Raw genomic sequence first — 27,760 nt, forward strand, 5'->3', positions numbered from 1 at the left:
AGAAGACTACTGCTGAGTCAGGTTGCGGGGCTCTATGACCCAATTGGACTGGTCACACCACTAAAGCAGAAAGGTGCCATCCTCGTAAGGAAAGCGTTCCAGGAAACAGGGAGTGGAGATCTGGCCCAAAGCACTTGGGACAAGCCACTTTCTGAGGGCCTCAGGGAGGAGGCCACCAAGCTGTTTGAGGAGTATGCACAGCTGGGACAAGTAAAGTTTCATAGAAGCCTTACTCCACTAGGCTGGAAGGGAAAACCCTGGGCCATTACCTTCTCAGACGGCAGTGACAAATCCTACGGAGCGGTTCTATACCTTAGATGGGAGACGGATGAAGGTATAGACATCAGGTTGCTGGAATCCAAGGCCAAGCTGACTCCACTGGACCAGAAGGGCGATGCTGTGAAGGCTGAAGTCTGTGGTGCTGTGTTTGCAGCCAGATTGAGAAAGTATGTGGAGAGGCATGGTCGAATGGAGATAGAGCGCTGGTTTCACCTAGTTGACAGCCAGACAGTATTGGGAGCCATTCAGCGAGACAGCTATGGTTACCAAACATTCTTTGCCAACAGGATAGGAGAAATCCAGAAGTCTGTATCAGTTGAGGACTGGTGGTGGATCCCAGGGAACCTCAATATAGCAGACATCATTACTAGGGAGCGTCGAAGCGAGATCTGCAAGAGACATGGCAAAGTGGACCGGAGTTTTGAGGAGGCCATTAGAAGAATGGCCAATTAAAGTCAGCGGAAGTGGTAACTGACGCTAGGGAAAGCATTAGTAAGCTACAGAGGAAGGCCTTTTCAGCAGTAGTAACAAGAGGTCAAGTGAAGAGATGCCGTGGGGTCACCTCCCAGGAGCACACCAAAACTGAAGACTCTGTTGAAAGGAATGATGCTGACCCAACCCACCTGACTGTCTCCCCTGATGCATCAGAGATTGATCCAGGAGTGAAGCAGGGTGAAGCCGCGCAATGAGGAAAACACTTTCCAGTTCAGCTGTCAAAAATCTTTTGGAGGTGAAGAGATTTAGCTGCTTGTCCAGGCTGGTGAATGCGCTCGTTTCCGGTACGACAGGCTGCTGACAGCTGGCTAGGCCTGAAATATCAGACCCAAAAGAAATCAAAGTGGGAGGCATCACCCTCAAAAGAAGAAGTTCTTGTTCTCAATGTTGAAAACTGCGACTATGCCTTCAGAACTCTCTCCTTGGCAGCTCAAGAAGGCATAACATTCCCTGACACTACGCTCAACCGGCTAGTGGTGGTTAAGCACAAAGATGGACTCCTTCTCTGCGGCGGCAGAATCCAGGCCTTCAGAGAAGACAAATCGTTTGTGCCCATTCTCCCTCAAGATGCATGGATTTCTACACTGCTTGCGCGAGAGGCACACAATGTCAATCATGAGAGTATAGCAGGAACACTGTTGAGGATGAGGAGAAAAGCCTGGGTGGTTAAGGGAAGAAGGATAGCCAAAAAAGCAGTGGACAGTTGTGTCATCTGCAGGAAAGCGAGAGGAGAGAGATGCCAGCAAATAATGAGCGACCTGCCGCCTGAGCGGACCGCACCAGCAGCTCCATATCAGTTCACTGCCGTGGACCTATTTGGGCCATATGAAGTGAAAGATGAGGTAAAGAAGAGAGCGAGGCTGAAAGTGTGGGGTATCGTGTTCAGTTGCATGGCATCCAGAGCCATTCATGCTGATATTGTCAGTGATATGTCTGCAGAAGGATTTCTGCTGGCCTATCAGAGATTTACGTCGCTGAGGGGACACCCCAGCAAGGTATGGTCTGACCCAGGCACCAACTTTGTCGGGGCCAAACCTGCTCTTGAAGACCTGTATCGGTTCCTGGAGCACCTGGAAAGATCAGGAGTGAAGGAAAAGGCGGCCAAGCATGGCACAAAGTGGTCCTGGAAGATCCATCCAGCTGACTCGCCTCATAGAAATGGAGCAGCTGAGGCAGCAGTGCGAACTGTAAAGAGAGCCCTCCAGAATGTAGGTGGCAATGGAGTCTTCACATGGGGAGAATTCCAGACTTTTGTATATATGGCAGCCAATCTCGCTAACGAGAGGCCTGTAGATGCGAGAGCACAAATCCAGGAGGATTGTGTGGAGTATATCACTCCAAACTCTCTCCTGCTGGGGCGAGCGAGTTTGAGAGGAGACCCAGGAGACTTCCAGTTCGAGGGTTACCCCTACAAAAGGCTGAGAGTGATCCAGTCAGAGGTGAATAAATTCTGGAAGAAGTGGTGTCAATTGGCAGGCCCGAACCTCTTCGTCAGAAGCAAATGGCACACGAAGGAGAGGAATGTTGCAGTAGGAGACGTTGTTTGGCTTGCAGATCAGAATGCCTTAAGAGGTCAATTCAAACTAGGCAGAGTGATCAGTGTGTGTCCTGACAAGAAAGGAGTTGTGCGAGACGTCAGAGTCAGGACGTTTCCCAGCTATCCGGTCATGATCAAGAAGCCATCCCATGAAGAACATAGCAGGAGTACGCCAGCAACGAAGAAGCTTTCCAATAAAATCCCTGCAACAATCCTACACAGAGACGTTAGGCGTCTTGTTGTGTTGATTCCAGTGGAGGAGCAATGAAGAGAAGATCCGCCACGCTCCAAAGAAACTTGACGTGACCTCCTTGGGTTCTGGAACCAGGAGCTCAAGTGGGAGGTGTGCTGTTAGATCGCAAACGGAGAGACTTTTGTATTGAGAAAAAGAGACTTTTATTTTGAAAAAGGAAGTTGAGACTTTCCAGTCCTCATGCCAGAAATCAGGAAGTGCAAAGTTATTTTCAAGCACATGCAGTGAGAGGCTGTGAAGCATATGTTGTGAGCTGCTGTTGAAAATAGATGGAGTGGGGAAGGACTTTACTTGCTGGGCATTTCCAGGGATGCTACTGGTGAGATAGCCTAATGGTTTGATGTTGATATTTGTCAAAAGTTTAATGTTAAATGCGAATGTTGATGGTGAAATTGAAAGTTGAAAGTTAATGTAGTCAATTTCCAAATGCCTTGCACTCATGTTAGTTCATGTAACAGTGTGATAGTGGTAGCATGGGAGTAATGCCATGGTAATGACTTGATAATGTTTTTTGAAGTAATGTTGCTTATTGAAGTTAATGTAAGGTTAAGGAGAACTTTATATTTGTTTGTATATTTGATAGGCAGTTTTAAGTAATTGCTGTATTTTGTGTTTTGTTTTCTCTTTTCTTGTAAAGGTTTTCAACCTAACTAAATGAGACTTCTTATTATTTGCTTAATTGAACATGGAAAACTGTCTAAATAAAGCAAAGAAGGAAGATTAAAGAAGAAATCATTTGAGTTGATTCCATTTAACCCTGGTGATGGCCAAGGCCTTTTTCAAGTTTGGGCAGAAGTAAAGTAAAACCCCCTGTGAACTTGACATACATTATGAACAAGTATCTACGTGGTCTTGAAGAGGATTCTATTTTTCTGTCTCTCATTTGGACTCGGTCTTGACTAGTATGGGGTGCCGTTTGTAAAGCGGCTCCCTCTGAAAATAACAGCAACATTTTGTCACATTTAGCTTCAAACAATGTTTAAAAAACTGGTATGAATTTTTGAGGGTCACTTTTTAGCACATTTAGAACAATATTTGTCAACTTAGAGATATTTTAAATAGTTAAATCTAAACATTAAATGTTACACCTAAATGTTAAATCTAAATCTAAATCTAAATGTTAAATCTAAATGTTAAATCTAAATCTAAACGTTAAATCTAAATGTTAAATCTAAATCTAAATGTTAAATTTAAATATAAATATAAATGTTAAATCTAAATATTAAATCTAAATCTAAATATAAATGTTAAATATAAATGTTAAATATAAATCTAAATCTAAATGTTGAATCTAAATGTTTCGGGTGAAACTAAATATTTAGCTAATATGCAAATTCAAAATGCCGGTAAACGGAAGTACCAAAATAAAAGCTCGAGGAGGTCAGTGTGTGTTTATAGTGTCAAATAATGAATAAAAAAACATCTCATCCGGGGAAATGGACTCTTGGACATGGATTATCGTGATAATAACTACCTAAATAATAAACACGTTTGGAGAAACTGTATTTGAAGAGTACTTTGAGTTTTTAGTGTCACTTTTATGAAGGGGGCGAGACTTATGACCTGTAGCCACTATAGCCAGCCACGAGGGGGCTCACTTTGACTGATCTGTCATGTTCGCTTGCATGAAGGCCAGCAAGAGCGCGTCCCCGCCCGCCCTGACCAGGTAACGGTAATGTCGGCCCATGGTGGCGCTGTGAAAATGTCCAACGAACGGCGGCCAGCCGAGAACATCGGCAGAGCCGCGCCCGGCAGCTATTCAAACTTTTTCAACAGCGACAGCAACTGCCTCAGGGCCACCACAGGCCACCTCGAAGTAAGTGCTATGTTTTCCAAATCACGTAGCATTGGATTCTTGTCAAGGCTAACTTAACTAAACTAGCTAACGGTAGCCAGTAGAGATTTGCTACTAGCACCAATGCACTTTATGTGTAGCACATTTGTTTCTATAAACCGTAAAACTCACACCGGTTAAGTTACGCAGTGGGATGAACTCATGAGTAAATGTGAGTTCAAGATTATGTGAAGATGTTCTGACCAGCAAAGCATAAATTATATAATTTAGCGTTACAGCTAATGGAGACTACTTGTCACCCCTCAGGCCCACAAATGACACTGTGAATTGTTGGTCAAATGGAAATCTGCCTCTGTCCTCAGTCAGACATCTCACCTTGGCTTACCTGCTGGCCTTTACTCACAAGATAAAACCGTTCTCTGTTTGGCTAGAGAGAGAGCAATGCTGATGGAGGACAGAGGCAGTCACAATGATAAAGACATTTAATTTAATGTGAATGAGTGTGTATACTGTAAAAAAGCATAAAATGTATCTCTTTGTTTCTGCATTTTCCTGCTTTTTTGTCCTTTGCCAATCTCAACACTGTTTTTTGACTGCTGGGCATATAAACATTAAAAACACATGAAATTTAATGTTGCTAATATTTTGCTAATGTCTCTTCAGGCTCCCACCACCTACAATAACCCACCGGGGCCAGCCATACCCACCACCTCCACTGGGACATCATACCGCTCGGTATACTTTCATACTCCTGTAACCTAAATGGCTGTTTGTTGGTTATTTAATTTGTGTGGTGTAATGTTTCGGCATTAGTTCCAATCATGGTGGCATATTTTACACAACACCAGCATTTTGATTTAATAAATTGCTTATTGACAAAAAAAAGGTTAAGGAACCACCTAGTAATCGATCAATCGTATAGAGACCCCATGATGGGTTGATGATACTACCAGTTAGTTGGTTTGCATCTACAGTTTGCATTCACAATTAACTAAAAACGTATTGCTCTATTGTAATGCACAGGTGTCTGTGTTTCCATTGATTTCAGGTTCCATTTCCATCAGTTCTTCAAAGGCCTGCTACACACTCACGTTTTGTCAGAAAAAACAAAGCCTGCAAACACTATACAAGAGATGTTGTGTGCTTGCTTTTTTCTTCAGCATCAACATTCCGTATTCCAAGGGGAGACTCAAGAGCAAATTTGGCACGAGATGGCCTTATTGGGAAGATCTCCTTTACATCTGACTGGTCTGAAGCACAACTTAAAGAAGAAATTACTGCCATTTTCAGAAGAACGTTTGCATTGTCTATGGGCCAGTCATTCCCATTTGAGTATTTGAGTACAGTCAAGGGATGCAAAAGACTAATGAAACCAAACGTCTCGAGCAGTTTTCTGTGGGGTGGAAAGGAAGTTGCCTCGATTAGTTCAGCCACTTGTCTCTATATAATGGCATTAATACGCAAACCTGTACAGGTAAACAGTTTATATGACAGTACAGAGTTTCAGTTATGGGCAACATTCAATGTTTTAGAAGTAAAAATATTTTTGTTGCTTATTCTGCTTCTTTACATAAATAGCATATCCTTTTTTTAGGTTAACTAGCATTGCCACTGGCTTGATGTATTATATATCACACATAACATACTTTTTTCTCCAGGAGGAACCTGAGGAACTCTCCGATAGTGACTTTGAAAGTCCTGTGGGCTGGAGAAGGAGAGGTGGGTCTGAGAATTTGAAATGTTTCGCAACAGGTTGTAAGCACAGTCAACAGTTATTTTCTTAAAGCAATGGGTTTATCATTTATTTATACTTTTTTTAAATGTATTATTAATTCTGCTCATCCCAAAATTCAGATATGGGTATTTAAATTAAAAATGTTAAGTACTTTGTTTCCAATTACTGATATATATTTTCCCTTCTTTTGTCCATAACATCATGTAATTTAGTTCATACAGTGTCACCTTCCACAAGTGAAAGTGAGCTCATCAGTCAAGGGAGTGAAAATGACAGACTGCAAGAAAGTCCATCGCGTCAAAGAAGTAGGTTAAAGCACTTGTTTATATTATGTTTTCTATGGGCTGTATGGTAACTTGGTTCAAACCCCGGTCCAGCCCTGGTCCTTTCTGTGTGGAGTTTTTATTATTTATTTATTTATTTTTTTATTTTTACTTTTTTTAAAGAAACCAGCCAGGTTCAGGTGAGAAAGTATAAGATAAGCCTTTAACATTATCCCACTACACTGAACAGCAACCCCATATTCACATAGGTTATAGGTGAATTTATAATCTTTGGTAGCCTACACATACATTCTCTGTTGATTAGTCGATTACATTTGCCTTCTGGTTGACAGCACAAAGGAGTGAGGAGAATAGAGAGGGAGAAGGGCAGAGAGAGAGCAAGATGAATTAAAGCTGCGAGCAGCAATGGACGGGCCCTCGCGCCTCGGCGCGCGTCGGGGTTACCGGCTGACACCGCTCCTTGCGACCGTGCATTTGTGCGGCACTCAGACGCCGCAAACCGTCAACAATGAAAAGAGAACTCCCTGCTGAGTTCAACGATACCTCACACAAGACTCTACGTCATACGGTTCATTAGCTGTGAAAAGGGGCGTGGCTAAAGCATAGGGGGTGGGTCAAACCATCACCAATTAAAAAGGAAGTCTCTGCTGAGTTCAATGATACCTCACACAAGACTCTACTTTAGATGGGTCAGCATGTATGAAAGGGGGCGTGGCTTGAACATAGGGGGCGGGCCAAATCATCAGCAATGAATAAGGAAGTCTCTGCTGACTTCAATGATACCCCACACAAGGGTATACCTTAAAGGGTTACAACTTTATGAAAGGGGGGGGGGCTTAAGCATAGGGGGTGGGTCAAACCATCACCAATTAAAAACGAAGTCTCTGCTGAGTTCAATGACACCTCACACAAGACTCTACCTTAAACAGTTCAAATGTTATGAAAGGGGGCGTGGCCTGCGTAAGTGGGCGTGGTTTAAGTATAGGGGGCAGATCATTATCACATGTAGACCACACATTCTGAGTTTCATGTAAATCGGATGATGTTTGTCATAAGGCGCATTTCCTGTTGCCAGCGGGGGGCGCTATGACCAAAAGTCAATTTTGGCCTGTAGGTGTCCTCAGGCCTGGACCCTTGTCAATAGTGAGAAATTTCGGGCAGATATACGACAACGTACACCCAGGTTACAACAACTTCTTTGTTCATCGCTAAACACTCAAAATGGCCGCCACGCCACACCGTCTGACGAAAAGTTTTTCTTTTAATAATTTTTCATCGTTAAGGTGTTGGGATGGTACAGACCAAGTTTGAAGTCCATCGGATGAAATCTCTAAGAGGAGTTCGTTAAAGTATAGCACCTTGACTTTTAGGCCTACTTCCTGTTGCCACTAGGGGGCGCTATGACTTTAAGTAAATATCGGCCTTTATTTGTCCTCAGGGTTGGACTCTTATGAATCCTGAAAAGTTTCGAGCCAGTTGGAGAATGTACACTCGAGTTACACCCACTTCCTGTCTCGGCGGCAAAACGCACAAAATGGCCGCCCTGCCACGGCCACGCCCTATGACGAAAAGTTTTTCTTTTAACAACTTTTCATCTTTAACATCTTAAGATGGCACAGACCGAGTTTGAAGTTGATCGGATGAAATCTCTAGGAGGAGTTCGTTAAAGTACGACATGTGGAAATGGCCAAAATCGCACTAATTTCGAACATTTAATTCAAAATGGCGGACTTCCTGTTGGGTTTAGGGTATGGCTCTAATGAAGTTTTTTGTACATCTTGACATGTTACATATGTGTACCAAGTTTCGTGAGTCTACGTTAAACGCACTGCAGGGGCTCAATTTTCTTAACTTTCTAGGGGGCGCTAGCGAGCCATTTTTCTGCGCCTATTCCTGAAATCCTTAAAATACGTACATTTTCACCAGACTTGATGCGACCGCCAAATTTGGTGAGTTTTTGAATATGTTAAGCCCCTCAAAAAGCCAATTCATTTGACGGGAAAAAGAAAAATAATTAAAGCTGCGAGCAGCGATGGACGGGCCCTCGCGCCTCTGCGCGCGTCGGGGTTACCGGCTTATTTTACCAGTTCAAGGTATGTGCACGGGTGTAGCTCAAAATTCTGGGCCCTGTAGAAAGGCATTTTCTATGGACCCCTCCCTGCATCCACAGCTATTAATTCTAGCATCTTTTTGGGCTCTCCTTACATGAGCGCCCCTGGGTACTCAGTCCCCCCACCTCCTGCTGGAAGCCCTCGCCTCCTTGGCCCCCAACAGTTACCATTGTGTTCTACTCCATCTCTCTGATCACTGTGACTCTCAACCTGCTCATCATCATCTCTATCTCCCACTTCAGGCAGATATTAACTTCTCAGCTTCTCTCTACAGGAATTGTAACTTAAAAATGTGAACAGCTGCTGTATATTTAGAAGAATTGTCTTTGAGCTAGTTCTGAATAATGTTGCTCCAAATGTCTGACTTTGATGCCAGAGACTGTTGTTCATGTCCACTCTCTTACCAATATTAAGCATTGTTTCTGTCCACCGTGACCTCAACCAAGTCATTTTAACTGTCTACACTTAAAAAGATGATAACTACTGATGTGGTTAATTGAAAAATATTCAAAATCATGTGGATTTTTGTTTTATATTTTGAATACTATTTTTGGGTTGTTTTGTCATTCTTGTTGGTTTAATGGTGCTTTTTCTTTCCCTCCAGGCAGCTCCTCACACCCACCAACATCCTCCTCCTCTCTCTGGCTGTCTCTGACCTTCTAGTGGGCCTCGTGCTGATGCCTGTAGAAGTTCTCCGAAAAACATCCTGCTGGTTTTTTGGTGACATTGTGTGTGCTACGTATACTATTGTTTCAACCATCAGTACCTCATCCTCAATAGGTGACATAGTTCTCATATCAGTTGACCGTTATGTGGCTGTTTGTGACCCTCTGCACTACACCACTAAAGTCACAGGGAGAAGAGTTAAATTCTGTGTTTACATGTGTTGGCTCTATTCTGTTTCCTACAGCTTTCTGAATCCTCCGACTCAACCAAGGAAGTATAAATCCTGCTACGGAGAATGTGTGTTTTTCTTTGACCCTATCTCATTGACTGTTGAGTTTGTTTTGATCTTTTTTCTTCCAGTTACTGCCATCATAGCTCTGTATCTGAGAGTATTTGCCGTGGCTGTGTCTCAGGCTCGTGCCATGCGCTCTCACATTACAGCTGTCACACTCCAGCATTCAGTGACTCCAAAGGCAAAGAAATCAGAGCTGAAAGCAGCCAGGAATCTTGGTGTTCTTGTACTTGTTTTCCTAATATGTTTCAGCCCATATTACTCTGTCTCTCTTGCAGGTGACAGTTTGCTCAATGCGTCATCTGCATCCTATGTTATCTTTGTGTTCTATTCTAACTCTTGTCTAAACCCTGTGATCTATGCCTTGTTTTACCCCTGGTTTAGAAAAGCAGTTAAACTCATTGTAACTCTTCAGATACTGCAGCCTGGCTCCTCTGAGACCAACATGCTGTAGAGAGGCTGTGAGTGCATTATCAAATACAGAAGCTGAACATATGCTTTCCTGTCTTTAACTCTAAATTGTGTATGATCAACAATTGAAAGACCTGTGCTTCAGCTTTATCTTGTTGTGTATTTTGTCTCTCTGATGCTGCTGCATTTAAAGAGAGTCATAAGCACCATATACTGTTTCTAGGTCATCACCCAGTTTAATGTAAGCTTTAAATTCACACATGTATGACACTTAGTCTTTTTTTCCCTAGGGAACGTTTTTTTCTTTGTGATAGGAAACATTTCAACCTAACACAACAAGAAACCTACTACAGCTTTGTATTTATGTCTCTATGTTTGGTTAAGGCATCATTGGAATTTATGTCCATTTTGTTACTAACAGAAATCACAGGCCTGCTGGGCCACCGAGAAAATAAGATGCTGCTGAACAGCCACACTTTCACGTATGTTTACAATATATATAAAACAAAATGTTTCAGATTAAGCTGTCAGTACAAAAACATCATCTTCCCTTTCAGCTTAGGAACAAAAGTTTTTTTCTTTCTTTTTTTGGTGCATTTTAAGAGTCATAATATATATATAAACATACTGTTTTTCAAGTATTTACATATATATGACACTTTTTTCCCATGGAACCTTTTTTTCTTTGTGATAGGAAAGCTTTCAACGCAGCAACAAAAGAGCTACTAAAGCTTTGTATTTATGTCACTATGTTTGCCTGAAGCATAATCCAAGTAATTTATGTCCATTAAGTTGCAAAACAGAAATTCTGTTTTATAGTGAAAAAAGATGCCCCTGAACAGCCACACTTTCTTGTCAAGTATAGAAAAACATCAGCTGTGAACTGTAATTGTGTTTCACATAAAACAGTACAAAAAGATCATGTTCCTTTTACAAAGTTGTTTTAATCGTTTCAGTTTAGTGTCATTCAAATTTGATCAATATTTAACATTTCTTGTCTTTATAAAAAATAGATTTGAAAAGACAGGATTATCTACAGTTCATCAGATCATTGCAGTCACATTTCCAGAGAAACATGTAATCATAGGACAGAGAAAGTTAAAGTTTAACAAATTATGTAAAGTGTAATGGGTTGCAATTTTAAATTTTATTTATTTATTAATTTTATTTTAGCATAGTGATTTGTTGTAAAGTGAGAAATCATAATAAACAAAAGACATATTCACAATGTATTGTCGTGCATTTTAATTGATTTTTCACAATAAGTGATTAACTGGTCACAGAAACGACAAGAGACAATAACGACATGTTAAAAACTCCAGAACAAAAACAAAACTACAGTCAAAGTAAAAACTTCAGTAACAGTAAAAGCTTTAAAAACTGTGGGTGGGGGTTGAGAGAATTTGTTTAGCATGTCTCTAAGAACATGGGTTATCAGGAGTGGCAAGCCTGACAACGCTGGCAAAGCCAGGGCATTGATCAGTCTAAGAAACATAAAACATAACCAGACACTATTAATGGCCACTAGGGGCATTAAAGGCTATTTTTCTAAAATTGTCCCGGAAATCTCAGTGAGAGGCGATTCTGAGGTTTGAAGCTGCATTGAGTGTGTAAAAAAAAAGACGGCCCTCTCATTCCGTTAAATGGGGCCACTCTGTTGAACAGCTTTGTTATAAAAAAGCAACAACAAAACATTGGTACAGCTTTTGCTGTACGTAATGTGACGTCATCCAGAAAGTGTATTGTCTCGGGTTAAAGCTTTAGTGAGTTACTTTTTCATATTAATGAACGTCTGTCACATTCAGACCGTTCCCAAATGAGTTGATTTAAAGCTAATTGAGACTTTCAGCTCAACAAAACTCTGTATTTCTAAGTTTGGCTACGTTTAGAAAACAGTGTTGTCTGGCAGCTTTTTGCAGGCACAAACTGTAGTGAAGTTGTACATCTCTGACCTACTGGGTTACAAGGAACTGCGTTGAGGAGGGGTGGGGCTGCATCTGCACACGGGGAAACCAAGCTGAATCAGGATAGGCATGTCGACATCACGGACAGAGACATAAACAGCCCACAGCAGTTATCAGGAGTTCTGCTTTTTTTATTCAACTTATTCAACTGTGATCGTATAGTGGAATGGTGATTTTACAATACTTTGTCTATTTCACAGTAAATGTACAATAAAATAAATTAAATCCTCAGCTTCTAAGGCATTTCTGCTTTTTAAAAATACAGTATATGAAACAGTACAGTGTCTTCAACACCGGAATATAGCTCTTATAGTATAATATAAAGTAACATTCAGTGTTGGGAAGTTACTTTTAAAAAGTAGTGTTTGCTCGTTACTCGTTACTTCTTAAAAAGGTAATCCTTTACTTAGTTACCCCCTATGGAAAGTAACTTTTTACTTTACTTGTTACTTTTACGTTACTTTTAAAAGCAGTTGTCTCTGGCAGAGACTGAAGTTAATTATACAAAAGCTATCTTTGACCATAAAGCCATTCTCTGGTTCATCAGTGAAGTGTCTGAACTAGACTACATTGCAGATTCTCTACTCACAGAGGGACGGCTGATTCATTATGAACGAGTCCAGCGCGGGTTGAATGCACATCGGCAGGTCATCGGCGTTACACGGTGTTAATGCGTAATGTCCATATCTACTTGTAGTACTGGTCGCGCAGCCACGATGGTCCGTGCATTGTCGTAGACTCATGCGGCCTCTTTTCTGGAAGTCCTTGCGTGTCCGTGCGACCAACACAAGTCCGCAGCGGTCCGCTGCGTGTAGCCTAGTCTATGTATGAGCCCATCTTCACGGCATTCATCTGTGAGGTTGTCAGCTTTGTGTCTGCCCGGCGTGCTCGGTTTGTAGGACGGCCGATTTAACCGCCAGTCCTCAGCCATGTAGTGGCATGTGTCACATAGCTCTCCGCTCAGAGCGCCGCTCTCGACGCTCTCAAAAGTTAGCTAGCATTGGCTGCAGCATTGCTCCGCTACCACCAGCCTCTGTCACGTCCGTGTGGAGCTTGCGAGCGCGCAGCTGAGAGTGTCGCTGTCAAATCTGTCCCTGGGAAAAGTAACGTTGCGCCGAATTGAAAAGGAACTACGTTTCGTTACCAAATTTTCAGTAGTAACGCGTTACTTTACTTTTTCCCGAAAAAAGTAGTTACGTTACTGTATAAAAGTTACCAACACTGGTAACTTTATACATTTTTCACATAAGAAAAGACAACATCAAATTCAATAACAGTTACCTGCACATTGGGAAACCAAGCTAATCAGGATAGGCATGTCGACATCACGTACAGAGACATAAACAGCCCTACACAACGCACAGTAAGTCAGACGGAGGAATAGCATTAGAAGACATGCAAAATAAGCTACATTTAGCATTCAGCTCTGAGCCTAAAACTAATGACTCACTCGACGCCAAACAAACAGCATTAATCTCTAAATTACATCACAACAAAAATACAGTAAAATAAAACATTGTGTGGTGGGCTTTAAAGCATTTTGGCTAATATTGTCTCTGCAGCATTTAACATGCGACTTGCCACAGCAGTTATCAGGAGTTCTGCTGTGGATTACCCATAATTCGTTACTTTTAGCGCCGCGGAGCAATGTGAAAGTGACGCTGGCAGACGGCGCTGTCCCCATTTATGCAGCAATTTAACAGAACCCATATACAACCCGTTACACTTCCCTCCCTCATGTCCCCCTGAGACTAGATTTCTCTGTATTGTGGGTCTGGAAAAAAGTCATTTAGCGTCATCGGAGGCATTTTTGCCCAGAGGCTATGGACTACAGCCAGCTAGTTCCACATGTTTTCAACCAGCCCATAGGGGGTGGGACTGTCACTAGCCAATGCGATTCGACTGTCAGCCATCTTGAAGCTAAGCTAAACAGGCGCTCTCTTTTCAGCAGCAACTTTTACAACAATTATGTGCATTCAAACTACCACACATGTGTACCACTGGGATACATTGGTGCGGTGTGCGTGAAATGGACATGAGCCAAAAATACATTCTCTGTCTATTCTCGGTCTATAAGGCACCAACTTCTAAAATTTGTTCACATTTCTACTACATAAATGACCCAATTTAATACATATTCATCTTTCTAGCGGTGAAATATCCCTTTAAGTCTTCAACAGCTTCCTAGTAATAGCCCCATGCTTTGTCTTTTATGGCCTAAGTTTATATCATATGTCCCGAGCATGCTCATGAGCAAATTATATAACTTCAACTATCAAGAGCTGTACAGGCAGCTGCGAGTGTGAAACAAAACATAGGGAGAGGGAAAGAATAAAACGTGTAAAACTAAGCATCACGCGCACAGAGCGGCCACCATGTGCTCTTGCAGGTAAACTCCTCAAAGTTCATTTCTGCCCGCTCGAATGAAACTGACTTTTGACGTTGTGGAGGCAGATACTAACGGAGGCACTGGTCCTGACTAATACCTGGAATGCATACAAAATACAGTAGTATACTTTGCGTAGCTATATGTACGTATGTTTAATGAGAACAGCCGGTCTGGTTTGATCTTGCTAGGCCATCTCAGTGTCTCAACGGCTGACTCAGTAGTTTTTAATTCTAAATGCTAGTGCCAGTTCTGCTGTTGTTTACCTTTTTTTTCTTCTTCTAGTCCGAAGAAATAGCAAAGTCGGTAGCCTTTCCTCATTAGTGCCACCTCTGTTCAGGAGAAGACTGCAACTAGTCTTGCGATCACCACGCGCAAGTATAAACAGTCACGGCACTCGCCGCCACCACCACAACGTAATGCGGTGTTAACAGTTCGTTATCATTTCACGGAATGCTATGAGACCAGGCTGATCCAGCCAGAAAGATAAGCTGGATGCCATCTTTGGTAAGGGCACTTTGACGGACAGCTGGATCAACCAATGACAGCAAGTCATTTTGGGGGATCGAGTTTACTCAACCAATAGAGAGACCTTACAGGAGGGTCTTATTTACCAGGTCTGTGTGTGTGTATTGGAAAGCAGAGGAGAGAAAGAAAAGAATGCCAAAATGAAGCCTGGAGGTTGAAATGAGTAGTATGAATAGTGAATAGTTTGGTCTACTGATGTCAAATAGCAAACAGATAATGCTCTGGAGCTGACACATATAACATTTTTGGATAACATTTTCTGGGAAAAAAACCTAATAGTTTTATATTTTTGTTAGATCCAGAGTTTATTCTTGTTTGTCCTGATTGCCAACACCTAGAAGAACACTTTTTAAAAGCCAAAAGGAAGTCATTATTGTTCTTTGTGTGATTTCAAAACATTTCTGTTTAGTCTTTTCTTTTGTCTCTATAGTCATGTAACAATTTATACATTTATGTGGCATCCTTGCAGAATGCATATCCTGATAGCCCGGGTTCTCCTGAAAGAAAAATGTATATAACTTGATTGTGCATAATCGTTAAGAACTTTACAGCATTTAAATGTGTATTCTTGACGAAGTTGAATAACGATACTTGTACTTTTCCTGTGTTTCAACTTAATTAGGCAAAAATATGGCTGGTAAAAAGCCTGTGTGGCTGGTGGTCAAAAAAGTTAACTTCAAGCCATGCTTACTACCATATGGTATTAAAAAGAAAAGCTGCATTAAAACAAAGTAGTCTTCAGCAAATTAATAAGACAAAGTTTGTGTGAATGTTACAGTATGATGTCTTAATTAGCTAAAACTGAAGTGCCAAAACTCAATTCTCCATAGATCAGTGTTTGATGGGTCAATGATCATTTACTCTGTTGTGTATAGTGGACATCGTCAGACACACAAACAGTTCCCAACAGGTCCCGTGAGATTTGATTTACCTCTCTATGAACAATGTTTGCAGCCCATTAGTGGCTCCTAAAGGCGGTGTGCTGAACCCCTCTGGACAGGAAGTTTGTTCACACCTGCATGGGTTAGTCACATGATGACATCTCGACCAATGAGGTGTCACTGCCACCAGAGGTGTGAAGACAAACAAGCATCAGTATGAACTCATTAACATATGATGTAATCATTACTGAACAGGACTGTTTTTTCAGGTGATATTGTGTCTGAGAATGCAATAATTTCATCAATTGGAATTTTTTAGATTTAAAAAAAGGGATTCAATTAGCATGTGTAATGTGAGATTGGTCGTTGTCAGTCACAAATCCACAGAGAATTATCTCCCGATTGTGCAGCTCCTCTCAGCTCTACAGTGGTTTTAAGGCCCAAACCTTTACTGTTATTGTTCACTCTCACAGCTCTTATAATAATAAGCGCTTCGGGGGGGATCACACTCTACCACTACAAATATGCCTTACAATGCCATTTAGCAGGTAAAGAGGATTGAAGTGCTGCCGGAGTGCACCAGAATGTACGGAAGGGGCCATGGTTGTGAACTTGTTAGCAAGGCAGTTGACCCATTGACATACTGTATATAAAATGGAGCAATAGATCCCGTTACTCTGGACGGAGACCGGTGAAGGATATTAGAAGCACTTTTCCGGTGATGGCTGAGCGTTACTGAGCAGCCTCCAACTGAGCTTGAAGACGTAGATGTGACGTGAGCAACCTGTCTGAAAGTGTGAAGTCTTCTGGTAGCTGTGCCAAGAGAAATCTCAATCATTCCCAATCTTGCAGAGACGGAGAGCTTAGGTATATGCAAGGAGATAACATGGGAACAGGCTAATTATTGCTAACTAAAATGCTAGTTAACATTAGTATTTAAACGTAAACAGCTAATGTGAGTCGAAAATGTCTGCGAGCTTCTCCTGTACTATACGGTAATTCCTCTACTATGCGACAGTAAGTCGCGTGGTTATGACCCAATCGTTAGCCTATTTTTATAAAAACGTCTGCTACGGAGCCATAACGTGAGGTACAAGGTAATGGAGCCTTTTATACATTGTCGTGTTTCTTTAGAAATAAACAATGGACAAATAGAGTCTTTAAACGCTTCAGATGTAACGTTTTCCTATTGTGTGCTTTTTTTGTCTGTTGCCTTCCCTCCAGTTTTCTTGAACGTGCCAATGACTACTGGTGTATCATTGTTTGGGAGAGAATGGACTTAGATCAGTGGTCGGTGAATTAGGTGATTTTGTCTCAAGTCATTTGTTCTTTTGTAATGGCCTAGGTTTTACTCGCACAAGAGAAAATTAGACCAAGGAAGTAAACGCAGTGCGCACATGACAGAAGGAGAGAGATGGTAGGCTAACGTTACATCTCAACATTCTAAAAAATGTAGGCTAATGTTAAAATTGCCTTGCTTTAGATCTTTTCCAGAAACAAATGTGATTTCAGCTGTGGTGATATTAGTAGTTTTTGTTGTAATAGCAGTTCTGTTACAGAGGACTGGATGTTATTTTCACTAATTGCATACTTGAGTGGCTGGGTTAGCTCAGTTGGTGGAGCAGGCGCACATGTGTAGGGGTTTGCTCCTCGACGCAGCGGCCACGGGTTCGACTGCGACCTGCGGCCCTTTGCTGCTAGTCATTCCCCCTCTCTCTCCCCTTTCATGTCTTCATCTGTCCTGTGGAAATAAAGACCTAAAATGCCCCTAAAAAATTATCTTTAATTGCATACTTGACACCTGTTGCTTGGCTGTCAAAACAATGATGTGATTGTTTTGTAGCTGTTGAGGTTGTATTGGGCCTAGGAATGAGTGGGCTGGTAGGTCCATTCTGGAGAAGGGGTGACGTGCTAGTGCAAAGCATTAGGCCTTAAGAGTGGGCTGCAGAATTCAATGTATCACAAACAGCGCTGTCTGCACTTGTTAAAATCCTAAGGAGGAAGGGCCTTGATATCTCAATGGATGCCAGAACTCTTATGTCCACTGACAGATTTTGCAATGTGACAAATATGGCTGGGGGGGGTCCTGTAACTGATGCTCTCACACTTTGAATTAACATTGATGGATTGCCCTTATTCCGTAGCTCCAGTATGAGTATTCTGGGTAGGATTAAGGAAATTACAGGGTGTAGTGTGTTTGTAATTGGAGTGTACTCAGGTGCGTCCAAACCCGCAAATGTGCAAGAATATGAAAGCCTTTTCTTAGAGTGGTATTGTGTACAATGGTGTACATTTCAGGGTAGCATTACCCGATGCTTTTATTGTGATGCACCTGCTCGTGCCTTTCTTAAATGCTCCAAAGGCCATATGGGCTATTATGGGTGTGAGAGGTGAACTCAAAAAGGACAGGACATGAATGGGAAGGTGGTTTAATCCTGAAATATCAGCAGAGCTCAGGACAGATGAGCAATTTGGTAGGCAAGGCTATCAACTGCACCAACTGTCAGCCTCCCCCCTAAATGATCTGGGTATAGGTTTAGTTCCCAGTTTTGTGTTAGATTATATGCACCTTGTGTGCTCGGGGTCAATGCGTAAGTTAATATTTCTTTCAGTGGCTTGCCCACATGCCACCATGGAACGCCCAGACAAAATTAACTGGGCTGCCCAGATGGGTCCCACTCACCAGCCCATATCCAACCCTTATGGGCCCCACATGTGTGTGTTGATAAGGAACTGACAGAGAAAACAGGCCTTCACCTAAACCAGTTAGTGGCAAACGGAGACCTCTAGTGGCAGCAAGGGCTGTTGAGAAACGTTTTCGTCCCTCCTTTAACATAGTAAAAGTAAACAGAAATCTCTTATCTAACTGAAATGTGAGAACAACAATTTAAGAAGTATCTCTTGGGATGTGGGTAAATGTTTGCCACTAACTCATCCATCACACTTATTCATCACACACCTTGCAATGCCGTAGCCCGAGGCTGGACTAGAGTCTGGACTCCAGACATTTTCCTACTGCTTCAGATTTCTCTTGGACTCGTTGGTAATTGCACTCAGACTTGTCTCGGACTTGGCCATTGGTCTTGCCAAATATTCTAGTTGGTCTCAACCAAGTCCTGCATTACAGGCTTTTCTCTAAAGTAACAAAACCATTGAATCACGCTTGTTCAGAAAACAGGTATTTTTTCAATTCAAAATCCCTCCTACTACAGCACGTGATGATGCAATGTCCACGAGTAAGCTACCATGAATAGGACAGGATAGGATCATAGAGACACAGCATATAAGAGATGAGATGACTGACAAAATCAGGAGTAGCCTACGTGCACCACAACAACAACAAAAAACACTGCTGGTAATAGCGCACCATAACACATTGTTACTCACTGCTATGACTACACACACATAGGCCTAGGTATCTGCAGTATCTAAAGAGTAACTATGAGTTTAACTGCTTTCCTAAACCAGGGGTAAAACAAGGAATAGATCACAGGGTTTAGACAAGCGAGACAAGAAAACACAAATACAACAAAGGATGCAGATAAAGCATTGAACAAGCTGTCACCTGCAAGAGAGACAGAGTAATACGGGCAGAATCATAATAGAAACACAACTACAAGAACACCAAAGGCCTGTATTACAAAGCAAGATTTGGCTTTAACGATGTAACTTCAGGTTCAACCCAGGGTTTTGTGTATCACAACAGTGGGTTACTTGTTACCGGGTTAAATCGCCGTGGTAACACCTAACCTGCTTGGGACCTGGCTCCCAGGAATGGGAGATGACACTCTGATTGGTTTATTGCATGTAACGCCCAACACATCTATAAATTAATGAAGACACTAAGTACAACCCCTTTGAACCATGCGCCTGGCGCACGGAACATTTTTTCTGCCGTAAAACTAGCAAAAGTGCATTTGGACACGCCCTAAACGCACCTGCACCATGCGCTTCACGCCGCGAGTTAAAATAGGGCCCTATATGTCTGGGCTGCATCTCATGTCGCTTAAATTTCCTCCTCGACTCCTCCACTTGCCTTCCTTTCCCTTAGTACCTCCCACCGAAAACAGTTATATCCGGAATATGTAAATATTGACCGGAAGAGGTGTGTCTATGAAACTGGAAACGGAAGTCAGAAACCGGAAGTCAGAAAAAAACATTATATCCGGAAAATGTAAATCAGAAACAGAAAACCATTATATCAGGATGTATATGTAAATATTGACCGGAAGAGGTGTGTCTCTTTCCGTCTTTGCGTCATAGACACACCTCTTCCGGTCAATATTTACATATTCCGGATATAACGGTTTTCTGACTTCCGGTTTCATAGACACGCCCACGTCCGTCTGCCATGTTTGCTGCAGTATATTACTACTCCTGTTCACATAGGCCCAATAAACCTTCAATAAAGGAAAATACAGAGGAATAAAAAGAGAGGAGGATTAAGAAAGGAAAGAGAAAAGTAAAAGGAAGGTAGGCTCCTTAAAGCTGTGAAGTAAAAGGTTACAGTGAGGTTAAAAGAACTTAAAACTCACAGGTTTGGAGGCCTTGTGGGTGCTTAGGCCGTTGTCTGAAAGAAAGGGGCCCTCTTGGGGACCCCCTGGGTCCACACAGTCTCCAAGTTAATAAAAGAGGATAAAAAGCAGCACTAAAAGCTGATAAAAGACCATCCTGTATAGGTGGTGAGTTAAATAGTCTTCAGTGTGCACACACAATAAATTCAGCTGACTCACCCCTTAGGTTTCCTGGCTGGCTGGTTTCTTAGAACAATCCTCCATTAAAATGAGCTGTTGCAGGTTAATATCCTCCTGTGAGATTAAAAGCAATCACTCCTTTTCAAAAAAAGACCAGAAAAATGTTGTAAAAGAACTTAGAGAAAGTAGAGCTCTCTATGTTTCGCCATGTAATGGCTTCCTCAGGAGAGAATAACTGCCACCAGAGAAGGCCTTAGTTGAATAGAAATGAGCTGTTGCAGGTTAAAATCCTCCGGTGAGATTAAAAGCAATCACTGCTTTAAAAAAAGGGGTTAACATCCACGTTAAAAAGATGCCAAAAAAAGGTTGTAAAAGAACTTCAAAGTAGAGCTCTCTACGTTTCGCTGGCTTCATCAGGAGAGAATAACCAGAGATTGCCTGAGTTTAACAGAAATGTTTGGGGTGGGGCCACCATCACACCCCCAACCGGCACCGGACTAAGACGCGAGGAAGGAAAGCAAGTGAAGGAAACGTGGATGCAATTTAACGACCTGAGATGTACCCATAGTGTGCTCATTAGTGAAAACAGGTGTGCATCATTAACACTTTCAGCAGCGAGTGCGTGGACTCTGACAAGAAGAGGGAGGAGTCTTTAAACTGCTCTGTAGTAGATGAATTTTTTTTAAAGTCTGTCTGCTTTCACGTATGTTTGAGTAATTTTTTTCTATTGTCTCAGACTTGTCTTGGACTCGTCGGTAATTGTACTTATCCCGGTCCTCCCTAGCTGTAGGTAGGTGGGGTCTCCCCTAGCTGTAGATAGGTGGGCCAACGCATATTTTGTGCATGCATCATTTTAGTCCGGTGCAACACCGGCAGCGCCGCCGCTAGTTAGCTTAGCATAGTGAATGGAATCCTATGTTGCCGGTTAGCATGTTGTGAGTAAAAGTGAGCCAACAAAAGACAAAAAAAAAAACCTAATTACTTGCACTGAGACAAAAAATGCGTTGGCCCACCTATCTACAGCCAGGGGAGACCGTGATAAGAACTATTTCAACAACCTTGCAGAAAGGCAGTCTGTCTGTCAATGTTTTTAAATCGATTTAGGACCCAGTTTTTTTTATGATGACATTGTTGTTTGAATATGGTGAGTGAAAGTCTGTCTATGTTTTTACTTGTTATTGTCTTTGTACTTATTTGAAACCATGCTGCTGCCACTTGCCAGGACACTCTTGTAAAAGAGATTTGTAATCTCAAGGAGTTTTTTATCCTGGTTAAGTAAAGGTTTGAATGAATGAATGAATGAATGAAACGGTGGCGTATTCCTTTAAATAAGTAACAGTTTGTATGGTTATGATTATAGACCATGTATTTATAATTTTACACCTCTTCCTGCTTAAAAACTTTTCCTGCACACAAGTGTCATAGTCATAGTGTCAGTTTGATCCATTCACACTTAATAAATATTTTGCCATCATTATGTCTGATTCTACTATTGTGCTCTCATCCTTATGATGTATGTTACATTTACCCACATACGTCTTATCACAATTTTGCTAAATAGACTATATTTTTGGTCCTTTTGATGAAGGGCAAGAAAACTATGGAAACAATAACTCCATTGGAGTGTCTTGCTCTTTCACTTACTTTTGGGTGTACTATATATCTCAGCTCTGGGATGAGTGCGGTTGGCCACATTTTAAATATACTGTACCTTACATACCTAAGGAAATTTCTAATAAATCCCTGGATGATAATTAGGGGCCGAGCAGCGAGAGCTTTTTTTTTATTTCGGCCACAGACACAATGTCACTGAGCACTTTGTAATGTGGATTCTTCAAGACAAGTGATAAGTTTGAAAAATGGGAACATTTGTATTTTTTAGGGACACCTGTGTTTTTAGAGTTGTTACACTGTAAAAACGATTATATAAATATAAATGTATATATGATTATCTTAAAATAAAAGATATAGTGTCTCTTGCATCACGTACCCCAACCTCGCTATCTTTAAGTCGTTGGTAAAAACCTACCTATTTTCATTAGCATACTGATTTCCTATTTGAGTTGTCCTTTTGTATATTTGAATCAGTGTTTTAAGGTTGCTCTTAGCCTTATTGTTTTTACTATGTGTTTTATGCTCTGTCTTGCTGGTTTTATTTTTTTTTATGCTAGCTCTGTAAAGCACTTTGGTCTGTCTAGCGGCTGTTTAAATGTGCTATATAAATAAATGAACTTGAACTTGAACATACATTATGAACAAGTATCTAAGTGGTCTTAAAGAGGAATCTATGTTTCTGTCTCTCATTTGGACTCGGTCTTGACTAGTGCTGGTCTTGGACTTGACAAAGGTTGACTTGACTACACCACTATTCATCTTGTCATCTCAACTGCTGTACTCCATTACTATCCTGCAAAATACAAGTCAACAGCTCCATCTTCTGGCAAGTCAGCAGAGCATCTCATGAATAACTGTGGCAGTTTAAGTGTGCAGATAATGTAGCTCTAAACTGAACAATAAGTGTTGCCTTGCACAGGCTGCTATACTAAGGGTGTTTTTGCAGGCATCTGTCATCGAAGTGGACCGAAAAGTGGACCACCACAAAACAGACTCAGGCTTTAACACCTGCCTCGTTTAGTTTGGTTGAATCACAATAGGGTTGGTTTTCCCCGTTGGTACGGTTCTTTTGGGCAGGTTTGAATGCAGCAATCCCACTCAGATGCCCAGGAGTATGGCTAATAACACACCTAGTTTTTTTTTTCTTCTGGAGTTTTCAACATATTATTATTGTCTCTTGTCATTTCACATCAGTGTGAAAAAAAAAATCGATAAATTGTGAATATGTCTGTTTATTATCATATGTCACTTTACAACAAATCACTATGCTATGTAAATGAATGACAACAATTGCTTTAAATAATTCTGTCTTGAAGAAAAGATATGTTATACAGGGATCACATATGAATGACACTAAACTGAAATGAGCTGATGTTTATCTTTACTTGATGGGAAAGTGGAGCTGTTCAGGGGCATCTTTGTATTTCTGTTTCCAACTAAATGGACACAAATTACTTGGATGATGCTTTCACCAATATAGTGACATGAATACAAAGCTTTAGTAGCTCTTTTGTAGTGTTGAGTTGAAATGTTTCCTATCACAAAGAGAAAAAGGTTCCCTATGAAATAAAAGACTGCATAAGTGTCATACATTTGAATTTAAAGCTTGCATTAAACTGGGTGATTAGCTAGAAACAGTATATGGTGCTTATGACTCTTTCTTTAAATGCAGCAGCATCAGAGAGACAAAATACACAACAAGATAAAGCTGAAGCACAGGTCTTTCAGTTGTTGTTCATACACAATTTAGACTTAAAGACATGAAAACATATCTTCACTTTCTGTATTCTCAGTCCCTCCACAGCCTCTCTACAGCATGTTGGTCTCAGAGGAGCCAGGCTGCAGTATCTGAAGAGTTACAATGAGTTTAACTGCTTTCCTAAACCAGGGGTACAAGAAGGCATAGATCATAGGGTTTAGACAAGAGTTACAATAGAACAGATAGATTACAAAGGACGCAGAGGCACTGAGCAAGTTGTCTCCTGCAATAAAGAAACAGTAATATGGGCAGAAACACATTAGAAACACAACTACAAGAACACCAAGATTCCTGGCTGCTTTCAGCTCTGATTTCTTTGTCGTTGGAGTCACTGAAAGCTGGAGTGTGACAGCTGTAATGTGAGAGCGCATGGCACGAGCTTGAGACACAGCCACAACAAATACTCTCAGATACAGAGCTATGATGACAGTAACTGGAACAATAAAGCTCAAAACAAGATCAAAAGTCACTGAGATATTGTCAATGACAAACGCACATTCTCCGTAGCAGGAATTATACCTCTGTGGTTGAGTCAGAAGATCCTTTAAATAGAGAAAGCTGTAGGAAACAGAATAGAGCCAACACAGACAAACACAGAATTGAACTCTTCTCCTAGTGACTTTAGTGGTGTAATGCAGAGGGTCACAAATAGCCACATAACGGTCAACTGATATGAGAACCATGTCACCTATTGAGGCTGAGATAATGATGCCTGAAATAAAACTATGCGTAGCACACACAAAGTCACCAAGAAACCAGCAGGATGTTTTTCGGAGAACTTCTACAGGCATCAGCAGGAGGCCCACTAGAAGGTCTGAGACAGCCAGAGAGAGGAGGAGGATGTTGGTGGGTGTGTGGAGCTGCCTGGAGGGAAAGAGAAAAGCATAATTAAACCAACAAGAGTGACTAAACCAGTATTCAAAATGAAAATACAAATCCACATGAGTTTGTATATTTTCCGATCCACCACATCAGTAGTAACCATATGTTTAAGTGTAGACAGTTAAAATGACTTGGTTGAGGTCACGGTGGACAGAAACAATGCTTAATATTGGTAAGAGAGTGGACATGAACAACAGTCTCTGGCATCAAAGTCAGACATTTGGAGCAACATTATTCAGTACTAGCTCAAAGACAATTCTTCTAAATATACAGCAGCTGTTCACATTTTTAAGTTACAAATCCTGTAGAGAGAAGCTGAGAAGTTAATATCTGCCTGAAGTGGGAGATAGAGATGATGATGAGCAGGTTGAGAGCCACAGTGATCAGAGAGATGGAGTAGAACACAATGTTAATGAGCAGTGTTTCGGGCCAAGGAAACAAGGGCTTCCTGCAGGAGGTGTTTGGGAACTGTGGAAAGCAGAGCTCGGCTCTGTCCTCAACCTCCATCTGCAGAGATCTGCAGATAGCTGCAGCTCTGGCAGCTTTCTGAACAAACCTGAGTCATGTAAATGATTTATCTCTCTCACGTTCTCTTCATCCCCTCCTCTTTCTCAGTCCATGTTTGACTCTCATGCCCCTCCTCCCTCACTCTGCACATCCCACCATCATCTTCATCACTCTCTCTGTAACCCTTCTTCTCACACTGTGTCTCTATCCAATCTCTACATTGTTATTATTTACCCTTGTTTCCTTTCCTTTGTCCTATTAATGTCCTACACATTCTGTGTAAAGTTACTAAAACAGTAGTCTCACATTGCCAGCTCTATCTTTACAGCCCTGTGGAGTAAGGTCTGGCTACACCAGATGCATTCTGGGATAGGAGAAAAAAGTGCTTTTGACGTGACGGTGTCTCTGCAAAATACTATCAGGAAGGAACATGTTTTGGTTACATTACCATCCCGCAAAAGAAAACACCACATACAATATTAAATTAATAGTAACATGAGCTATTTGAATTAGATGGACACATGGTTGATCGTTATTTGCTCTTACCAGAGTATCGCAGTGTGTACTTTTTCCAAAGCTATCCCACCAATCGGCCCAGAGGTCCATGTTTACCCGCCGGCAAAAGTATGCTGGATGACTCGTATCAACTGGTTAAAAATCACCGACGTTCCCTCTCTAGCGTTTTTTTAGTGCATCCCAATGGAAACCATACACGACATTCGCAAAGCTGCATCATTCTCCCCAGTCTACGCCCTCTTCTGCAAACATGGTCACTTCTGGCTACAAAATATCAAGATTTTTTTTGCCAAAATGCAAACTACAGGCTTCATTATGGCAGACCACAAACCAACAGGTGATGTCACTGATACTACCTCCATTATATTTGCATTCTATGGTTGGTGTCCGAGCCACCGAGGCGCAGCTAATCAGCGTCCTGGGCAGAGCTGCTGGCAGCTACGGGTACGCTTAAGGTGTGTGTGCTGGGCGACTGTTTAAAACAACAATGGAGGCTCCTAAAGAGGTTAGCTTAGATGCTGCAAGAGCATCAGTCAGTGTTGTGACCATGTCCTCTTTGCTCAAGTCCTAAGTAAGTCTCTAGTCATTTTTGTCCAAGTCTCAAGCAAGTCTTGAGTTATTTTTTGTGGGTGGCAATCAGGTCAAGTCACAAGTTATGTCATGTTAAATCGAGTCCTTAGTTAAGGCAAGTCAAATCCTAAATAGAGTCACTATTTTTACGCTAACAAGTGAAGCAGCCAATTCAGTTCTGTTATTTGCATATTGGGCTAACATTAGATAGCATATGTTAGTTGTAAGTGAACAGATTATATCAGGCTAATGTTAGCTAACATCAGACCTCGTGACAGGCACTTACTGATCAGAATGAGTCTTTAAATGACAAACAATGTTTGAGGCTGTAGTCTGGCCGTCAAACAAATTTGATAAGCAGGTCTTGCTTTCAGCAGTTAGCTTGTTTCCTTCTTGCGTGAAATGTTTAAATCCAAAGTGATTACTCATGGCCCTGAGGCAACCATTGTGGTGGTCTGACTAATGAGGCTTTATTAAGGGGTCTTTGATGTAGCGTGTTACCAAATATGGATTGGCCATCGCTAGTACCAGTAGATTTCCCAGTGGGCCGGTCTATTTGTGTGGGCTGCATGTGGTGCATGCCGGTCAGAAGCTATTTAAAAAAAGTATAATTTGATCGGCCCACAGAGAGAATTGTTATGACTGTAGAGACAAAAGAAAAGACTAAACAAATGTATTGAAATCACATAAAGAACAATAATGACTTCCTTTTGGCTTTTCAAACAATGCAATGGAGGATCCTAAAAAGGTTAGCTTAGATACTACATCATAGATGCATCAGTCAGTGTTTGCTCAGCTCCCAAGTAAGTCTCAAGTCAAAAAGATGTTAGCTTAGAGGAACTATTCCTGTACTATTGCAGCATTTGTCATTCAGTTTACCGACATTTACGAAATTTACGAAACAGTGAATGGAGTCATTTAACCAGGGGTTCATGTGTCGTGTCATGACACATGAACCCTAACCCTAACCCAACCCAAACCTAACTTATCATGACAAAAACCGAAAGACACTTACTAAAAGAAGCATAAAGGTAAAGGTTTATGACTTGTTTATAATGTTTATGTCACGTTCATGACTGTGTCATGTCACTCTTATGTAGATACCTTCAAGTAAAGTGTAACCGTATTAAAAATGCAAGAGCAGCTTACACGTTTACTGGGCAGGAAATCTTAAGTAAAAGACAGGTTAAACAAAATGTCATGAGCTGGGATCAAAACTGTTCCCTCATTCACTCACTGACTATTCTCCATATAGTGTTCAAATAGTAAACTACATAGGAAACGAAAAAGAAAAAAAAAAATAAAGATTTCGGACCCCCTGAACACATTGTTGCGAGGGAGGAATCTTTAAACTGCTCTGCAGTAAATTAATCTTTTTTAAAGCCTGTCTGCTATTACGTATGTTTGAGTCTGGACTCAAGACATTTTTTTTCTATTGTCTCAGACTTGTCTTGGACTCGTTGGTAATTGCACTTGGACTTGTCTCAAACTTGACCATTGGTCTCGCCAAATTTTCTAATTGGTCTTGAGCGAGTCCAGCACTTCACATTTTTTTTCTGAAGTAACTTTCTCCTTCAAAAGAAAACCATTGAAGCGTGCTT

The 27,760-nt window shown here is 41.4% G+C and overlaps 3 protein-coding genes across 3 annotated transcripts; 2 read left to right on the forward strand and 1 right to left on the reverse strand.

Annotated features, from left to right (window-relative positions):
- The first annotated feature begins 1,043 nt into the window (after nt 1-1,043).
- On the forward strand, nt 1,044-3,266 carry LOC120569391. The gene is made up of 2 exons (XM_039817266.1): nt 1,044-2,883; nt 3,202-3,266. Exon 1 carries the CDS (start codon nt 1,044-1,046, stop codon nt 2,577-2,579), a length of 1,536 nt encoding a protein of 511 aa, XP_039673200.1. The 3' UTR covers nt 2,580-2,883; nt 3,202-3,266.
- A 1,689-nt stretch (nt 3,267-4,955) lies between these two features.
- LOC120570010 lies at nt 4,956-9,165 on the forward strand. The gene is made up of 5 exons (XM_039818230.1): nt 4,956-5,094; nt 5,408-5,833; nt 6,018-6,078; nt 6,307-6,399; nt 9,094-9,165. Exons 1-5 carry the CDS (start codon nt 4,981-4,983, stop codon nt 9,150-9,152), a joined length of 753 nt encoding a protein of 250 aa, XP_039674164.1. The 5' UTR covers nt 4,956-4,980; the 3' UTR covers nt 9,153-9,165.
- A 14,569-nt stretch (nt 9,166-23,734) lies between these two features.
- On the reverse strand, nt 23,735-25,073 carry LOC120569392 (trace amine-associated receptor 13c-like). The gene is made up of 2 exons (XM_039817267.1): nt 24,901-25,073; nt 23,735-24,548 (listed from the first exon to the last, which is right to left on the reverse strand). The coding sequence occupies exons 1-2, from the start codon at nt 25,071-25,073 to the stop codon at nt 23,735-23,737; spliced, it is 987 nt and encodes a 328-aa protein (XP_039673201.1).
- Between the last annotated feature and the right edge of the window lie 2,687 nt (nt 25,074-27,760).

This window comes from Perca fluviatilis, chromosome 12 (assembly GCF_010015445.1).
Source record: "Perca fluviatilis chromosome 12, GENO_Pfluv_1.0, whole genome shotgun sequence".
NCBI lineage: Eukaryota > Metazoa > Chordata > Actinopteri > Perciformes > Percidae > Perca > Perca fluviatilis.

Excerpts from the sequence above, each read along its gene's own strand:
- LOC120569391 (XM_039817266.1), top strand. The coding sequence starts at position 1,044 with ATGCGCTCGTTTCCGGTACGACAGGCTGCTGACAGCTGGCTAGGCCTG.
- LOC120570010 (XM_039818230.1), top strand. The coding sequence starts at position 4,981 with ATGAAATTTAATGTTGCTAATATTTTGCTAATGTCTCTTCAGGCTCCC. Across the intron at positions 5,834-6,017 it reads TAATACGCAAACCTGTACAG|GAGGAACCTGAGGAACTCTC; the intron begins GTAAACAGTTTA and ends TTTTTTCTCCAG. Across the intron at positions 6,079-6,306 it reads TGTGGGCTGGAGAAGGAGAG|TTCATACAGTGTCACCTTCC; the intron begins GTGGGTCTGAGA and ends CATGTAATTTAG.
- LOC120569392 (XM_039817267.1), bottom strand. The coding sequence starts at position 25,073 with ATGGAGGTTGAGGACAGAGCCGAGCTCTGCTTTCCACAGTTCCCAAAC. Across the intron at positions 24,549-24,900 it reads ATCTCTATCTCCCACTTCAG|GCAGCTCCACACACCCACCA; the intron begins GCAGATATTAAC and ends CTTTCCCTCCAG.